Here is a 15,620-nt window from a genome sequence, read left to right on the forward strand (position 1 = left end):
TTCGCTGGGAGAGACCCAGGGGAGCAGGGGGGATTCCTCCCCCCGGCCCAGCCCGTCTCTGCCTCCCCTGCCCGTGCCTGGCTCCTGCTCCCAGCTGGGAGCTCTGCTGGGACCCACAACTCAGCCCTGGCCCTGGCAGGGAACAATGGCCACCCTTCCTCCCCATCGCTCTCGGCCCTGAACCGGGGCAGGGCCCCCAGCCCGGCACAGGCCCCATGAGGGAGGGGGAGGGGGAAATGAGGAAACCGAGGCCCAGAGATGAAGTGATTTGCCCCCAGGAAGTGGTGAGGGGGCTCCCCCAGCCCAGTGCTGTATTCCCACATCCGCCAGCTCCTGTGGGCCTCCACTGGATACACGCAGCCCCCAGTCGCAGCCCCAGCCACCAGCACGAGGCCCAGGGCAGTGCTGAGGGAGCCCGGCGGCACAGCCCAGCCTCTGAGAGGGGGCAGGACGAACGGGGGAGGGTGCCGACGCCCTGGCAGCAGGCAGGATTCCCCAGGGCGCTAACCCCTGCTTTTGGCAGAGGCTCAGCAAAGGCAAACGGGCAGGGAGCCGCCCCAGGTCTGCGACCGACACTGGGCGCCGAGGTACGGGGCACGCAGGACGCACTGGAGCCTGCAGCTGTTGGCCCTATGGAGGGCAGGTGCTGGGTGCAGGGCCAGGCATGGAACCCAGGAGTCCGGGCTCCCAGGCCCAGGGCGCAGCAGGCAGCCATGCTCCTGTCAGTGCTGTGCAGGCTGCGTTCGTTCTTTACCGGGCGGAAATGAGTGTCAAGTCCCTGGCTCTGGGCCCATGGCTGTGGAGCCGCTTGGCCTTTTCCTGCTGTTCCCTTTACGCTCATTTCACATGGGGTGAGGGGGGCCCCAGCTGCAGAGCAATTGGCTTTCTGCCTCCCCGTCCCCTCCTAGAGAGCCACGGCCCCCACTCCGGGTGCAATTCACCACCTGCTTGGGGTTAACGGGAGGTTGCCCGATCACCGTGTAGGGAAACAAAGGCGAGGGGGCACCCAGAGCCCCCACTGGTGAGGCTGGACCTGCTCCTGGCCTGCTGCGCTGTCCCCCCAGCTCCATGCCAACCGGGGGGCACTTATCACCCCCCCCCGCCAGCCCCTTGGTCAGTGGCAGTTCCGGGTTGTGGGGGGCAGGCAGGGGGGACTGAGAACAGCGCCTGTGATCGGGGCTGGGGTCGGCACTGGAGCAGTAATTACCCCCCATTTAGTCAGCAGCGAGCAATGGGAAGCGACCGGGCTGTTATCCCCAGGGGCTGGGAGGCCGTGTCCCTGCAGCCACCACAGCCCGCCCGATTGTGGCACCTTGTGAGCAGCCACTAGCCTGAGGCTGGCAGGCTCGGCTGCACCAGGAGCCCTGGCCCACGTGGGCTGCGGGCATGGCACCAGTGGGATGCTTCGTCTGCAGCTGGCCCTCGGGTTACTCTCCAGCCGCAGCCTCAGGACCCTGCCGGGAGATTTGTTAGCTGGACGAAAGGTGGCATTACCACCCCCTGCCGGGGGAGTCGGCTGCAGTTTCAGCTCTCGGCCCCCCAGTAACTGGGGCGATTCCATTTGTTTACGGAGGAGGGGTTGAACCCACGCCAGGTGCCCTCTGAGCCAGCCTGTCTTTTCACAATATTACTGCCCCCACCGCTGTAGTAATTTGCCCCGCTCATTTGCTTAACCAGTTTTCTCTTGTTTATGTGAAGATACAAGACGACCTGAAACCAGGGCGGAGTCAGGCTGCGCTCAGCGCCAGAGCCTCGTGCCCCCCAAGGACCAGGCTTGCTGCTGGCAGATGCCACCCTTAAAAATGGGCTGGAATCCCATGGCTACGCATCAGCTCTCCCCCCCCATCCTGAGCTGTGTCTTGCCCTCAGCTGAGCTGGGGCTGATTTTTAAGGAGACTGGGGGAGGGAAATTAACCAACAAGGCCTGGACCAGGAACCACTCCTCGCTGCTGAAATGCAGACAGAGCAGTGCGGATGCAGAGGACAAGTTGAACTTCTCCTTCTGAGCGGTCAAGAGCTTCAACGCTGTGCCTTAAAGACTCCCCTGTGCTGTGTTTCATAGCGCACCAGCTTCCCTTTGGTAACCTGCAGAAGCCCTGGTGCAGCTGATTTCGTTGCACTCGGGCTTCCCACTCAGCCACACGGTTTGCAACCTCAGCTGTACCGGACGCAGGGATTGAACTGCACTGAGCAAGCAACTTTCATGCAACCCTCAGCTGAGGCAGCAAAACCGTGATGGAATCGGTCCGGCTGCTGCGTCCTTGTGCCAAAAAGGAAAGGGGCGTTTTCGGCTTCCGCCTGGGGCCCTTGGCGAGAACACAGATCACAGCTCCAGCCGGGCCGGGAGGGGAGCCCTGTCCCGCGTGAGCAGCTGCATGGCTGTCACAGTAGCTGTGCAAGGGCGCTGGCCTGCCAGGCCCCAGAGGCAAGGACAAGCCTCCTGCTGACCTCCCTATGGCGTTTCACTCCTCCAGCACTGAGTGTCACGGGGACGCTCTGGGCCCCAGCGGGGCTCCCTTCGGGCACGGGCTGCTGGGGGGGGCTGCTGCTGTCAGACTCCAGGGGCCCCAGCCAGGCCTGGGGGAGATGAGGTTGCTGCTACAGCCGTGGGGGGGGTCCCCTAGCACCACTGGTCACAGCCCCTGCAGCTGCTGGGAGGACTGTGGCAGCGGGTGGGCCATGGGTTCCGGTCAGTTACAGGCAGGGGGCTGGGGGTCCGTGTCATAGCACTGAACCCAGGGGGTATGGCCCCCGCCCGTTCGTTCAGGAACCAAGCCCAGCACCCCACTGCCCAGCCGGCTCCAAGAGCAGAACAAGGGCCCAAACCCACCCACTGGTGCCACCCACCCCAGGCTGGGGTGAGAATCCAGGTCAGACTCGCGCCCTGTCCCCATGGGCCAGACTAGCCAGCCCCTCCCCTGCTCTCCGTTGAGCTTGGCATAGTTCCTTCCTCCAGTGCTGCAGGCCAGCGCTCAGAGTCTGGGTAGCCAGGTGATGCCTGGGGAGAGTCTGGGGGCAGCACCGCAGGGCCATGCCCCAGCCTGGGCAACGCCAGACACTGCCCATGCCCGTGTGGGCACTGTGCCTACCCCTGGAGTTCAACCAGCAGGATGAGCCATTTCCTACAGCCCAGTGCTGCTGTCGGCCGACCCTGGCAGCTTGCCTGTGTCCGTCCCCCACAAGCCCTCGGGGCCGTGAAAGGAGGGTGGGGTAAAGGGCTGGGGTCTGTTGTTAATAAAGACAAGTCAGCCTCATGCTCCAACTCGTGTGTCTGCAGCAAAGCTCTAGGCCTACAGGGAGGGCTGGGAGCCCAAAACAGATGGATCCCACGGGATGGGGGCCACTTGAATCCCTACCATTCCCCTGCCCTGCAGCAGGACCCTCCAGCCTGGACCCCGGGGGACGTTGGGCCCCTGCCTTGCCGGCTCCCAGGACTGGCTCTGGGCAGGGAGAAGCCAGGGATGGGGGCGCTGGTGAGTGAGTGGGTCCTTGAGAGAGCAGGGGTGGGGAGGAGGGCCAGGTAAACCCAGCTGCCCAGGCAGGAGAGGCCTTGGGGGGGGGAGGCCAAAGGGAGGGGGATAGTCTCAGGAAGCTGCTGGCCCTGCTCATCCTTTCATGGCTGGGGCAGAACCGTTGTCAGCCCCTGTGGCTGCCTGGAGCGGGAACAAAGCAGGGGTGAGAGGGTGGGTGAGCTCTGCCCCGGGCACGGCCAGCTCAGGGCAGCAATGATGCTGCTGAGGAAGAACAGAGCAGCAAGCCTGGGGGCCCAGCATCAGCCATATCCCCTACAAGGCCCCAAGCCAGTGTAGGGAGGAGCCCAGAGCAGGTTCTGCCCTTGGCACCTTGTGCCAGGGGAAGGGAGGCCAGGGGACTAGGGGTGATGGGTGAGCCCGAGAGCACCCTAGTAAGTGCATGTCAAGGGGAACCTGGGCCCAGCCCAGGAGCACAACCAGCCAGGAGCCCTCTTGCCCTGCCCACACGCAGCGCCGGTGCCTGCCCGGGGCAGAAACGAAAGTTCGGGGGGGGGGGGGGGGGGTCGCTGCTAACCCCTCTGGCTGCCGCCCACTCCGGCCCCAGGGCTCGGCCGAGGGGCAGGGGTTGGGCAGAGCAGGGAAGGCAGCCGGGAGTTTCCCGTGTGGCGATGCTGTGTGCTCCCGGCGGGAGGGGGAGCCTGCTGGGGGTGGCACAGCCCTGGAGGCGGGCGCATGGGTGGGCAGGACCTGCTGCCAGCTCAGCCTGCGCAGACACAGGCCTGCCACGGGTACTCCATGTCCCCAGGGCTGCTGGCCACGAGCCCAGCCAGCCACGAGCCCAGAGCCAGGCTCATTGCAGCAGGACTCCCAGGAGAGCCCCTGGCAGCCCCACTCGCTCCCCTCAGCCCCCCAGAGGCAGCCTGTGGCAGAGCAGCGTTTACTGGTCGGTGGAGGGCTGGGCGCTGAAGAGCGGCCAGGTGCGGAGGTCCCGGGTGGTGAAGACGGGCCTGTGGGCAGCCAAGCAGGGGACGTAGCCAGCGTGGCCCTTCAGCTCACTGCTGGCACGGTTACGGTTGACAACTGTCGAGGGGAGAAGAGAGCAAGTGAGTGGGGGGCCTGGGAGAGACTCCGAGAACCACATTGGAAGCAGCCAGGCCTCGCCCATTGATTTAACGCTGCTGGCCCCTTCACACGCCTTCCCCAGGGCGCTCGGGATGGTGCGGGTCTTAACCCTGCGTTGCAGCTGGGGGACAGGAGAAGGGACGTGCCCCACCTGTGAGAGGCCATGGGGACAGGACAGGGGCCAAGCTGCACCCGAATCCACCTCCCCCTTTACAAATATACTCAGGCTAATGGCATGAGACTTAGCACTGCTCCGGGCCTCGCCCCCAGCCCCCCCAGCAAAGGAGGGGCCAGATCACTAGCCCTGCCCCGAGAAGGAAAGCGATTTGCCCAAGGTCTTGCAGGGAGTTGATGGCAGCATGAAGGGCAGAAGCCAGGAGTCCCCCAGCACACTGCCTCTGGGCCCCCTGTGTGAGTGTGTGGGGAGGGGGGAACAAGGAGAAGACTCAGAAGCAGCAAAAGGTCCGTAGGGGGTGGGAGTCAGTGACCTGCTTTGCCCACTCACTCCCCCCAGCCCTAGAGATCAAAGCCACAAGCTCTTACCATACTCCTTTCCGAGGATGGGTTTGTCTTTCCACAGGAAGGCCCCCCACCTGGTACTGGGCTCCAAGTACTGAGCTGGGACCACTGGGTCATACCACGATACCTCCCGCAGGTGCTGGGCATAGGCTGTTGGAGAAAAGCAAGCTGAGCAGAGTCACCGGGATGGGGCCCAGGCGTGGATCGAGGAGATGCAAAGCATGTTCCAGCAAACCCCACGACAGACTGTATGGGAATGATCTTCACAGCAGGCAATGTTCCTGCTGAGCTCAGCCAGTCAGCGAGGGGCTAGTGCCTTGAAACCCGCAGGTTCCCCTGCCTTATAGTTATTTATCCTACTTAACACAGCTCTGGCTGGTCTTAATAATGTGATTCTTTTCTTGTAACCATGTAAACTCCGGGCCTCGTTAATGTCTTGTGGCAAGGGGTTCCACTGGCTGGTTAGGCACCGTCACATGCAAAGGGTAACATTTCACACCTCAATCATACTGCAATCAGCCTCGTGCAAAATACTGGTTTTAAATGCATAGAAAAGACATTTCCCTGGCCCCTCTCCCCACTGCCTCAGCTTGTCAGTTACTTGAAAACTGATTTCCCCAAAACATCCCAAGGAGTCACCAGGGGGACAGGGCCTGGCATGGAAAATTTCAGCCCCCAAGGAGATTTTCCCAGGAGGTCACAAGCGAGTGACTTTGTGTCTTGCAACCCTCACGGGAAGTGCAAGAGATTTCAAAGCTGAGCCCGCGTTCCCCAAAGAGGGAGGAGCGGGGCTCTGGAAAGATGGGGGTTAGGTTGGGGCATGTGCAAAGCATCAGCCAGGGCAAGGGGGCAGAGGGAGTTCTTAGCCCCTGCATTGCAGAAACTCAGGCCCAGCTGATGCAATTTTGCATCACACCCAGTCAGCATGCATCTGTCAGCATGGATCTGTCCGTGCTGACTTGCCTCATGCCCTGATCCGTGGTGTCCCGGCCCCGGGGCCTCCTGCCGCAGTGCAGAGGAGAGCTCCTTCTCCACCTCCAAAACGCAGGTACCAACCTTCCCTGCACAGCTGTCCAGGTCCTTCCAGCTGTTGCACAAGGAATGTGAGCTCCCCCTACTGGACTGTTGGTGCATCATACTGACCCCGAGTGTACAGCAGGGCCCTGATTCCCCAACGTGCCCCCGAGGGCCCTGGCACGTTCCCACAAGGGGCAAATGCGCAGAAGCAGCAATGGGTGCGTGACTCATGCAGAGCATCAAAGCCTCAACTTGCTCCCACTTCCCATAACCTTGGGGCACCCTCGGCCTCCCTCCCCCAATCACTGCCCACAGCCTCGCTTGTGTACGGCACAGCCTTGACGCTGCCTCTGTGGAAATCCTGCATTTCCCCTGGCCTTGGCTATAGCAGCTCTGGAGCAATCCCTTCCCCCACTCCCACGAGGGCCGGTTAGCCAGGCTCCAGCGCACACGCGTGGTTAGAGGGGGTCCCATCGGCCCGGCCTGGGAATCAAGGTCAGCTCAAGACGTTCCTTTAGAAAAAACCTGACAGCAATTAGGCCACTGGTCTCATCTTGGACAGTCAGCTCTTCAGGGCAGGGACCGTCCCCTTGGTCGGTGTTTGTCCCGCGCCCATCACAGTGGGGTCCCAGGTGCTAGGATAACACACTCACTAAAAACTCACCATGTAGGCAGGTTGCCATTGCTACGCTCAGCTCACTCCCTAAAGGAGCCTGGCACGGAAAGATGCCCCATGCCATTAATTTGAATTTACCCACATCACCTCTGTATTCATTGTAGAGATGAGACTCCCGTGGCCTACAAAACTACTGCCTTGATTCCCCCGTTGCACCGACCCCATCGGCACTCACGCCAGGGCCGAGCGAGCGCAGAACTGGGCTGAAAGCTAATTGGCCTGACGCCCCGTTACCCTGCAGCTAGTGCTGTGCAGACACAGGGCAGCAGACAGCCCCCGGAGCTTTTAGGGCATTGGTTGGGGCTATTATTAAATGGCTGCTCCAATCGTGTGTTTAACACATATTTAGCCAAACAAGAGGAGGAGAATCTGCAAGATAATCAGTCAGGTTTCTTTCAGCACATCTTAGTGACATCATTAGTAGTTTTTTTTAAATTAGCGAAGTGCCTTGGGGCATGTCTCCACTGCAAATCCTCCCACCCCCACCTGGCAGTGCATGTAAGAGGCCAGATCTACAGCCCTGTGCCCCCAGGGTTTGCGCTCCCGGGCCGAAAACAGCTGTGCTGACGTTCCCGCTCCAGCTCTGGGACCCGGCGAAGGGGTGGGTCTCAGAAGGCAAATGGGAGTATCTGTACAGTTGTTTCCAGCCCTGGAGCATGAGGTTGAGTTTGAAGCCCTGGACTCAGACTCGCTGCTGCAGGGTTTTCTTGCCATGCCATTGGAGTCCGGGCCTGTGACCGCAGTTTCTGTGCGCTGGGGGCTGGGGACACAGAACACGAGGCCGGTCCCCTGCCGCCGCAAGCCTTAGCAGAGATTTTTGAAAAGGACGATTAGTCAATGTTCTATTTCCCAGCATCCTATAAACGCGTCTTAAGGACAATACACATAAGTAGCCAGCCAGCAAGCTGCGATCAAGAGCCCAATGCCTCAGGGAATACAGCACCAATGAAAGCTTTCTGCTCTCTGACACTCAAGGAAGGTTCTGTTTAGGCCCCTGCTCTCCTCTGGATTCCAGTGCCGAGCAGCATAGCCGCGGCTGGGAACCCGGTGTGAGGGGAGCATTCAGAGAGGCTGGCGTGGAAATACGATTTAAACTTTATCATCAATCATTATCGGCCTTTGAGATCCTCTGATGGAAAGGGCTGTACAAACATTTAGCATCATGACTCCCTTGCCCGGTAGCTCTTGCTGCCGTTTTACAGGTAGGGAAACCAAGGCACAGAGTGGTTAGGTGATTGGCCCACATGTCACACAGCGAGTTGGGGGCAGAGCTAGGAATGGAACCCAGGATTTCTGCCATTGTGCAAGACCCAGAAGTGAGCAGCCACCCGGCACATTCACCCCCAGTTACTGAGTCCGCACTGGGGCTGCACTCCCCTGGGCAAGGTGCTAGGAACACTGGGGTCACCCCCACGGTTCTTGGCGCTGCACTCTATTGTGGGAAAACTCGCCTGGCCTTGCTCAGCACCGTGCCCATCTGCAGAGTGAGACCTTCCCCAGAACCGTCCCGGGCGATGACAGGAGCCAGCTGTTGGTATCAACGGGATGAGTTTTGGAAGCAGGCGGCTGGTGCCCTGCCCCAGGGGAGGCATTTTGACAGTGGCTTGTCACCCTGTGCAGGCCTTTGCAAGGGGCTCCCGCGGGCTGCAGGCAGACACGGGGCAGCCGCAGGGTTTAGTGGCTGGTGGGTCCCGCTGTGGTAAACGGCTCTGGGAACTGTCTCGATCTGCAGACAGGCAGAGTGCAGGACACGAGACCGAGGGCGGGTTTCGAGTTCCGCACACTGGCGCTCTCCGTCTCTGCACGCGGCCCCCACTCCCAGCCCCACCTCCTTACCAGGGGGCAAGGTCTTCCGCTCCCTCTCGGCATGGGAGCGGGCCCAGCGGTGGTAGGCCTCGCGGCTCAGGCCGCTGGTGAGCGTGTACCAGGCGTCTCGGTTGTCGCTGTTGGTCAGCCCCGTGTACCAGGTCTGGGAGATGGCATCTCGGCCCATGGGGGTGCACTTCCAACGCACGGCCTGCTTCAGGATGGGGGCATTGCGGGGCCCATGCAGCGTGAGGTACTCGTCACTGCGGGCGGAAAGGATTCGTCACTGCACTATCTCCCGCCGAGGGAGGGATCGCCTGGCCAGTGGGACAGGGAGAGAACACGTGGGGCCAACCTGGCTCCTGCTCCAGGGAGCGCACGCAGGGAACTCAGAGCCAGGCTGCTGGGGTCAGGGCTCAGCGAGCTGGGGCAGGAGCTCAGAGAAAGCTGCTTCCCACAGTGGAGAATGGGGGATCCCTAGGACACCCACATGGGCTCAGCTAGCAGTCAGAACACGCATGCGCACACGTGTCCTAGGTTTGGCCAGGGGTCAGAGGGCACACGCACATGCTAGTGAGTAACCAACTGCTGTCTAAAGAAGGCAAAGGCTGCCTGTCAGCCACACGCAACATACAAGAGCCCAAGATTTACATGGAATGGGGGCAGGGGGTCCATTGAGAACCTGGTAATGAGGGAGAACAGCCAGCAGTGAGGGGTACAGCAGACCGTTGGTTTCAGGGTTGCTTCCCATCCCCACCAAAGAGGTATTTTGGTTCCCTCTTGGCGCCAGCTTGGCTGCCTGGCAGACTCAGTGCTACTCACCTTCCGTCACAGACCCCCTCACTGCATTCTGGGAGCAGATCATCATCCCCACTCTACCACCAGGGAAACTGAGGCCCAGAGAGGCAAAGTGACTGAGCTGGGATTGGGACTCAGGAGGGCCTGGTTCCCAGCCCCGCTTCTCACTGCCACCAGCCAGCGAGGGATTCCAGGTATTACAAGAGACAGAGACCTGCGGTCGGACGCCGGCAAGCTTCTCACCTGTACAGTGGTGTCGGGAAGTCTGTCTCCAGCGTCCCCTGAGGGACATATGGTCGGTCTGCCTCCAAATCCATGCCCCCTGTGCCCGCCTTGTCCAGGCCACGCTGCCCCTGCCTGGCTGCTGCCGGCTCACTGCTGCTGCCAGTCATCTTTCTGGGCTACTGTTGCCCAACACAAAGCATGGCAACCATCCCCTAGCAACCAGGCTGGCAAAGCAGGAGGCAGCTAGACTCTGCCAGGAGTGGCAGGTTTAGGGCAGCCGCCCTGGGGGCGGGATTCAGGACCATTCCCTCCGGGGGAATGGGAAGGTCTTCTTCTGGCTCCTCTCAGTACAACAAGGCAGGGTGCCCTAGGATCCGATCTGGCCAGACTCGGCTTTTTTACACACACACACAGACCCACCCCCGGCTCGATTACACCCTTGTGAGTTTGCCTCGTTCAGCTCCCACCCCCCACACATGTACGCTTCTGGCTGGGCTGCTAGGATTTGCAATGCTTCCCCCGCCAAGGTGTGTGTGTGGGGGGGTGTTATAGCAGTGGGCAGCCTACCTGACTGACACTTTCTGGTCAGTCGCTTTTCTTGATCCATTCCTGCCTGTGGGGCAACGCACAGACCCCTGCCGTCAGTAACCCTCAGAGCCAGGAGGGCAGGATAGCTGGGTAGCCTTCTTGCTGCAGGAAATTCAGTTTTCACCCCAATGACAAGATCCTCCCTCCTGCAGAGAAGCCTCCCAGCAGCACCCCACCCGCCTAGACAGGACGCCTAGTACGGCATCACACCCATCAGAGTAGGGCAGATAGTGCGCAGCTCAAGCCAAGCACAGGAGAAAAGTGAGGTACGGGGACTCCAGCAGCAATCAGCTCCCTAAATTCTCTCTTGCAAGCACAAAGTATTTGAGCCAGTTACCAACTCACAAGGGAAGATTAAACCCTCCTTTAGCTCTGGTGCTTTAGCCAGCCATTTCAAACCTCTCTCCTCCACAAAGGGCGCTTGCGCTCTCAACGGGCAAACTGAAATCTGCACTTCTTCCTTCAAAGGGAGACAACGGCCCAATCTATACACAGTGCCCAGCAGCACCTCTGGGAAAAGCATTCCTTCCTGACCCCTGTGATCTGTTTATGTCCTGAAGCATGAGGATTTGGTTGTCCCCATCTTGGCGCACACAGCTGCATGGATTACTATTCTTAGTAAGACAAGGGTGGGTGAGATAATATGGGAGGTCTCACCATCTATAACCTGACCACTACCACCTTGTCTGTCTAATATCCTGGGATGCACTAGGCTACAACTAATCTGCAGACGTTGTTTAATATGTCACCCGCCCTTTAGTGTTCAACCACCACCACAACACAGGCTCTGTCTCCCGGTGTGCGGTGCCTTGTCCAGGGCACTTGCCCATTTCCCCAGTAGTATCGCCCATCTGGTCTCTTAAATCTTTCCTTTGACACAAGTGACACTCATTTCTTTACGCAGGGTGGATGCAAAAATCCTCTGTCAAACACTGCTTAACATCTACAGTGGGGGTAGTCAATAGATAGACCCCAGTCCAAATCTGGAGACTTTTCAGTGGACTGCAGGGCTCACAGAGGCGCAGGGCTCAAGCCCTGCAAGGGGGTGCTTCAGTGCCAAGGTGCTTCGCGTGGGGCTGAAGCCCTGAGTCCAGGCGCACTTCCCACAGGGCTGAAGCCCCACTGGAGGGGCACCGGGACTCGGAACGTCAGCCCAGGATCCACATAGCACTTTAAAGCATAACATCACTCACAAGTTTCACGTGAAGCTTTAAAGAAAGTGACACCAGGCTTAAATTCACAATGTATTTAATGCCAGTTACATTGCTTTACATGAAAAGTTACAACGGTCTCTATATTCCCCCCCCACCATATGATGCATTATATGTAACAATGCCACAAGTTCTTAGAATTTACCTGCATAAACTCTGGGGAGACCTTTCAAACTGCCTGAACTGTACAAGTCAGAAACGTTATGGTTCATACATTGAAATAAGTGTACGCAAGTTTTTCTTCTTCCATTTACAACACTATTGAGCACACTCCAGACAGCCAATCGCTTCACACGAGTTGCATACATGAGATTCTAGATACAAATGCCCCCAGCACCCCCTCCCCCCCAAAAGATACCTTTTGAGGACACTCCCCTGGCCCCAGCAAACTACCTCCTTTGGCAACTGCATGGGTAACGGGGAAATTTGTGCTGGTATTTTTTTATGTCCACTAAAGACGGTCTTTAACATTGCTCTCCTCCCCTCCAACCAGGTAGCCGATACATTCAACCATAAACCAGCTATGGGATCAGGAATCAACTATCCATCCCTGCTAAGCAGAACAGTAGAACACAAAGTAACCTGTCCTGCTCCCAAGGCAGGCGTTAGCCCAGCCTTCCGAGCAGGGGGAGGATTAGGAGCGCGATCGTTTTGAAACAGCGTTGACAGAAATAAGGGGCGTGTTGTTAGAAGCAGAGAATGACACATTGAGCCTACTGAAGGATGCTCCCTCTGGACCAAGATCTCTGTCGAATGCAATTCTCTGCTTGAGATTTCAGTGCAACACACAAGAAAGCTCCCATGCGTAACCGCAGCACAGATGCCAGAGCATCTAGATTTCTAATTTCCCTCCACGCCCCATTATATTCCTGGGGATTACTTCAAAACCAAACCCAACGCTGCAGGCCTAAAGGAAGGGGAGGGTCTGCTCCCCTCTCCTTTCCAAAGCAAATCCTCCCCAATAAAAAGCAAAGCTCGTCTCACCATGGGTTCGAATGTTCCTTTTACCAGCTGCTTCAGCAAGGGTGGCTCTCTGATGTAGGGCGCACAAGCCTAGGCTGATCACATGCCTGACAAACAGTAAAGCTTGCTCCTCTCCAGCTTGTGGTATTGGGGCGGGCAGAGGGGATTACTGTCAGTATAGTTACCAGGACCATTGCACAACCTAGCCTGTACCTCTCCTTCCCGCCCCCCACCACACCTGCACACACCATCAGACACCTTCCGAGTTTCTCTCCTCATTAAGTGAGCACTTTTACACAGCTTGAGCAGAGACAAATTTACTCCCCTTTCAGGGATGGTTTCCTGGTTCCTCTCCATTTAAAGATTTTTCTCCAGGAGGAAAACGTTTGGTGGGTGGTTTGGACATTGAGCTAGGGGTCTGGGGAACAGTTATCCCAAAGCACAGATCGCAAATGAGAAACTAAGCCACAGAAGTAACTTGCAGCCATATTCCCCCTCCTCCCAGTCACTGATTTAAGACATGCATTACTTTCCTCTGGTCCTTTCTCCATCATAATTGCCCCAGGGGGTGGAACAGGCACCCGTGACAGACCATGTTTCACTGCAAGTGATGCCTTCAATTCAGACATGCGTGCCTGGCTTAACGATCCGACAGGGTAACAATTCCTCAGTGCGTTAGCGATGTGATGGTTAAGGATGCCAAACATGTAACAAGCAGCAAGAGAGGAATCAGGAGGCCATTGCAGAACATTTTTACAGTGCCTCAGAATTTTGTGGAGAGAACCAGAGTAAAGCGGATCTGTGATGAAACGCTTTTTCGGAGGAGTGTGGGAAGGAGGTGATGGGAATATGCAGGTCCCATTTTTGGCTTCAAGAGCTCCAAGGCCGTCAGTTTTGCTAAGGAACACCGCGTATTCCGGGCACACTCAAGCCTCGAGAAGCACTTGTAGCACCCAGAGACCAACATCCACGCACTAGCTGTAAATGGCACGCTTGGTCAAGGCTGTAGTGAAATGGAATCACAGTTCACGGCATTCTCTTTGCCAGACTTGCTACCTGAAATTTGCCCTTTCTAAAGGAGTCACTGCTGCTCTAGAGAAGCAGCTGCCTCCCACACCTCCCCCCCCTGCAACCCGGGCAGTATGGTTTCACAAGAAGGTATCTGCCTACACACTATGTACAAGAGGACAAGGTCTATATACACACACATACACAACCACACACACACCAGCCAAGAGAAGAAAGAGGCAGCACTTACATCCAAACATTTTACAAAAGGAGGCGAGGGGGTGGGCCGAACAGCCCGATGCACAGCAGACGAGCATTGGCACATGTACAAAGTAGACAGGAACTGGCTGCTGCAAGCATAACAGCGTCTCTTTAAATTAAAAGCAAGACACAGACACACACGCACACACACACAAGTGCTTAGCATCACACCTCACTGCATTATTTCAACAAACTGGCAGGATCTCTCTCTTCCTGAAACTTAAAAATGGGCCTCTGGCTCTGACCTAATTGAAGTTTAAAAAAAAAAAAAAAAGCAACTCTTCTCCCTTGCCTAGAACCCCTCGCACACAGACTTCCATACACATGATGTTTCTTCCGTCCCATGTGGAAGACAGGCAACAATCTTACAGAACCTTTGTCTTTGAAAACAGATCCACAATAGTCTTTCTAAATCCATCTCAACTGCTTTTGTCCTCAGAAAGACACTGCAGCAATCAGTCTGCAATAATTGGCACAGCATAAAGCTCTAAATAAATACTCCTGGGTCTTTAAAAAAAGCCATTGTTTCCCCATTAAACTAAAAGTCTTGAGACCAGCTTTGAATGTGTAATATCAATAATTCTTTTTAAAAAAATAATCTCTTTGGATTGTGCAGTAATCTTTCCTTCAGAAGAGGCAGCTGCTGTTAAAATCTTTTAAAAAATTCTCAGCTCAATTTTTTTAGCCAGATACTAAGTGTGCTGAAAATTAAACTCTTAGGTGAACGTCCATGTCAAGTATTAGTCACTTCTTTAAACGGAAGAGAAAACTGTGTGCCTGAGGAAAATAAGCAGTTCTTTTTTCTACTTGGAATATTAGTGCCAAGCAAAAACAATACCCACTCTACATTCGAGAGGCTTCTTCCCAGCTCTAACTTTTGTCCTCTCCCACCAATAAAATTTGATCAAGTCTGACTAACTCAGACTTGTGTCAGAGAATGATGAAGAACCCAGAGCAGCATTCCAAACCCCTCACAAACAAATCCCACCCCCCACAATACTCATCTCTCACAGAGGTTACAAAGCAGCAGTTGGGATGCCCTTGGCCTAGTCTTCCTTATCATGGTCCACATCACACAAGTTCTACCCTATGTATAAAATTAGATACTTTAGTTTTTCCCTCTTGCACCTGTTCCCCTTTATGAAGAATGTCATATTCTTAACCCTTTGATAATTGCATCACCCTCCCAGCCCCACCCCAAATACTGTCCAATATGGTTCGCAATCATGTATTTAAGAAGAATCTTGAAAGTCCAGCCTCCAAACCCACTGGCACTCCCCTTCCCCTCTTCTGGTTGATAGCGAGAGGTTCCATACAAGCCAAGTTAGTGGTTTTTTCCTGGCACATCGTGCCGGGGTCCCCTGGTGTGCAATTACAGAGTTTACCGTATCCTGGTGAAGAGATTTAGAACAGACACAGACTCCTGCAAAAAATGAAGAGAAAAGTTTTGAACCCAAGATCCCCACTCTAAATATTCACTGAGAAAATGAGTTGAGCGCAGACAGCTCCACCACACTGCCTCAGCCCTATCCCCCCACACACTCATTTCTGCCACGAAGCCAGGGCTCGAGGCAAACCAAGCCAAGGGAAATGGTCTGGGGCTTGCCCAACATTAGAGGGCAAACCTTCATAAGCATGCCCGAGTCTGATATTGGTCAGAGATCAACCTTCCTGTGCCCATGCACGTATACAGGGTGCACGGTGAGTGTGAGCATGGCAGAAGATGGTATGGGCTAGTTTTGCAGTACAAGTTTCTGTGAAACAGGGATTGCTGTGTATATCCTACAGCAGAGCCACCAGAAACCAGATGAAGAAACTGCTGGTCTCTGTCTCTCTGTGGTCCCTCCACATAATATCTCGTTTCCTGGCATCCTCTGCTATCTCTCCACATCTGCTCAAGATGCCTGGAGACTAACTTTTCAAAAAGAGCCCTCCAGACCCCCATTGAGAAGT

The 15,620-nt window shown here is 56.5% G+C and overlaps 3 protein-coding genes and 1 long non-coding RNA gene across 10 annotated transcripts in view; 2 read left to right on the plus strand and 2 right to left on the minus strand.

Moving 5' to 3' along the window:
- Window positions 1–3,254, plus strand: part of LOC125627191 (uncharacterized) — a 32,697-nt gene extending 29,443 nt beyond the window's left edge. For all 4 annotated transcript variants that reach the window (XM_048831067.2, XM_048831070.2, XM_048831069.2 and 1 more), the window contains one exon: window positions 1,699–3,254. In XM_048831067.2, coding sequence (XP_048687024.2) covers window positions 1,699–1,714 — 16 coding nt within the window. In that variant the 3' untranslated portion in view covers window positions 1,715–3,254. The remainder of the gene's footprint in view (window positions 1–1,698) is intronic.
- The window catches only part of LOC142070093 (uncharacterized), a 270,503-nt gene that overhangs the window by 208,418 nt on the left and 46,465 nt on the right, over window positions 1–15,620 (plus strand). The window lies entirely within an intron of this gene.
- TEKTIP1 (tektin bundle interacting protein 1) lies at window positions 1,879–9,891 on the minus strand. The gene is made up of 4 exons (XM_048831075.2): window positions 9,655–9,891; window positions 8,644–8,876; window positions 5,139–5,264; window positions 1,879–4,553 (listed from the first exon to the last, which is right to left on the minus strand). Exons 1-4 carry the CDS (start codon window positions 9,801–9,803, stop codon window positions 4,411–4,413), a joined length of 651 nt encoding a protein of 216 aa, XP_048687032.1. The 5' UTR covers window positions 9,804–9,891; the 3' UTR covers window positions 1,879–4,410.
- The window catches only part of FZR1 (fizzy and cell division cycle 20 related 1), a 29,618-nt gene continuing 25,453 nt past the window's right edge, over window positions 11,456–15,620 (minus strand). For all 4 annotated transcript variants that reach the window (XM_048831064.2, XM_048831062.2, XM_048831063.2 and 1 more), the window contains exon 14: window positions 11,456–15,090. In XM_048831064.2, the coding sequence (XP_048687021.1) occupies window positions 15,049–15,090 (42 nt within the window). In that variant the 3' untranslated portion in view covers window positions 11,456–15,048. The remainder of the gene's footprint in view (window positions 15,091–15,620) is intronic.

The sequence above is a fragment of the Caretta caretta genome, chromosome 25, assembly GCF_965140235.1.
Source record: "Caretta caretta isolate rCarCar2 chromosome 25, rCarCar1.hap1, whole genome shotgun sequence".
NCBI classification, from domain to species: domain Eukaryota; kingdom Metazoa; phylum Chordata; order Testudines; family Cheloniidae; genus Caretta; species Caretta caretta.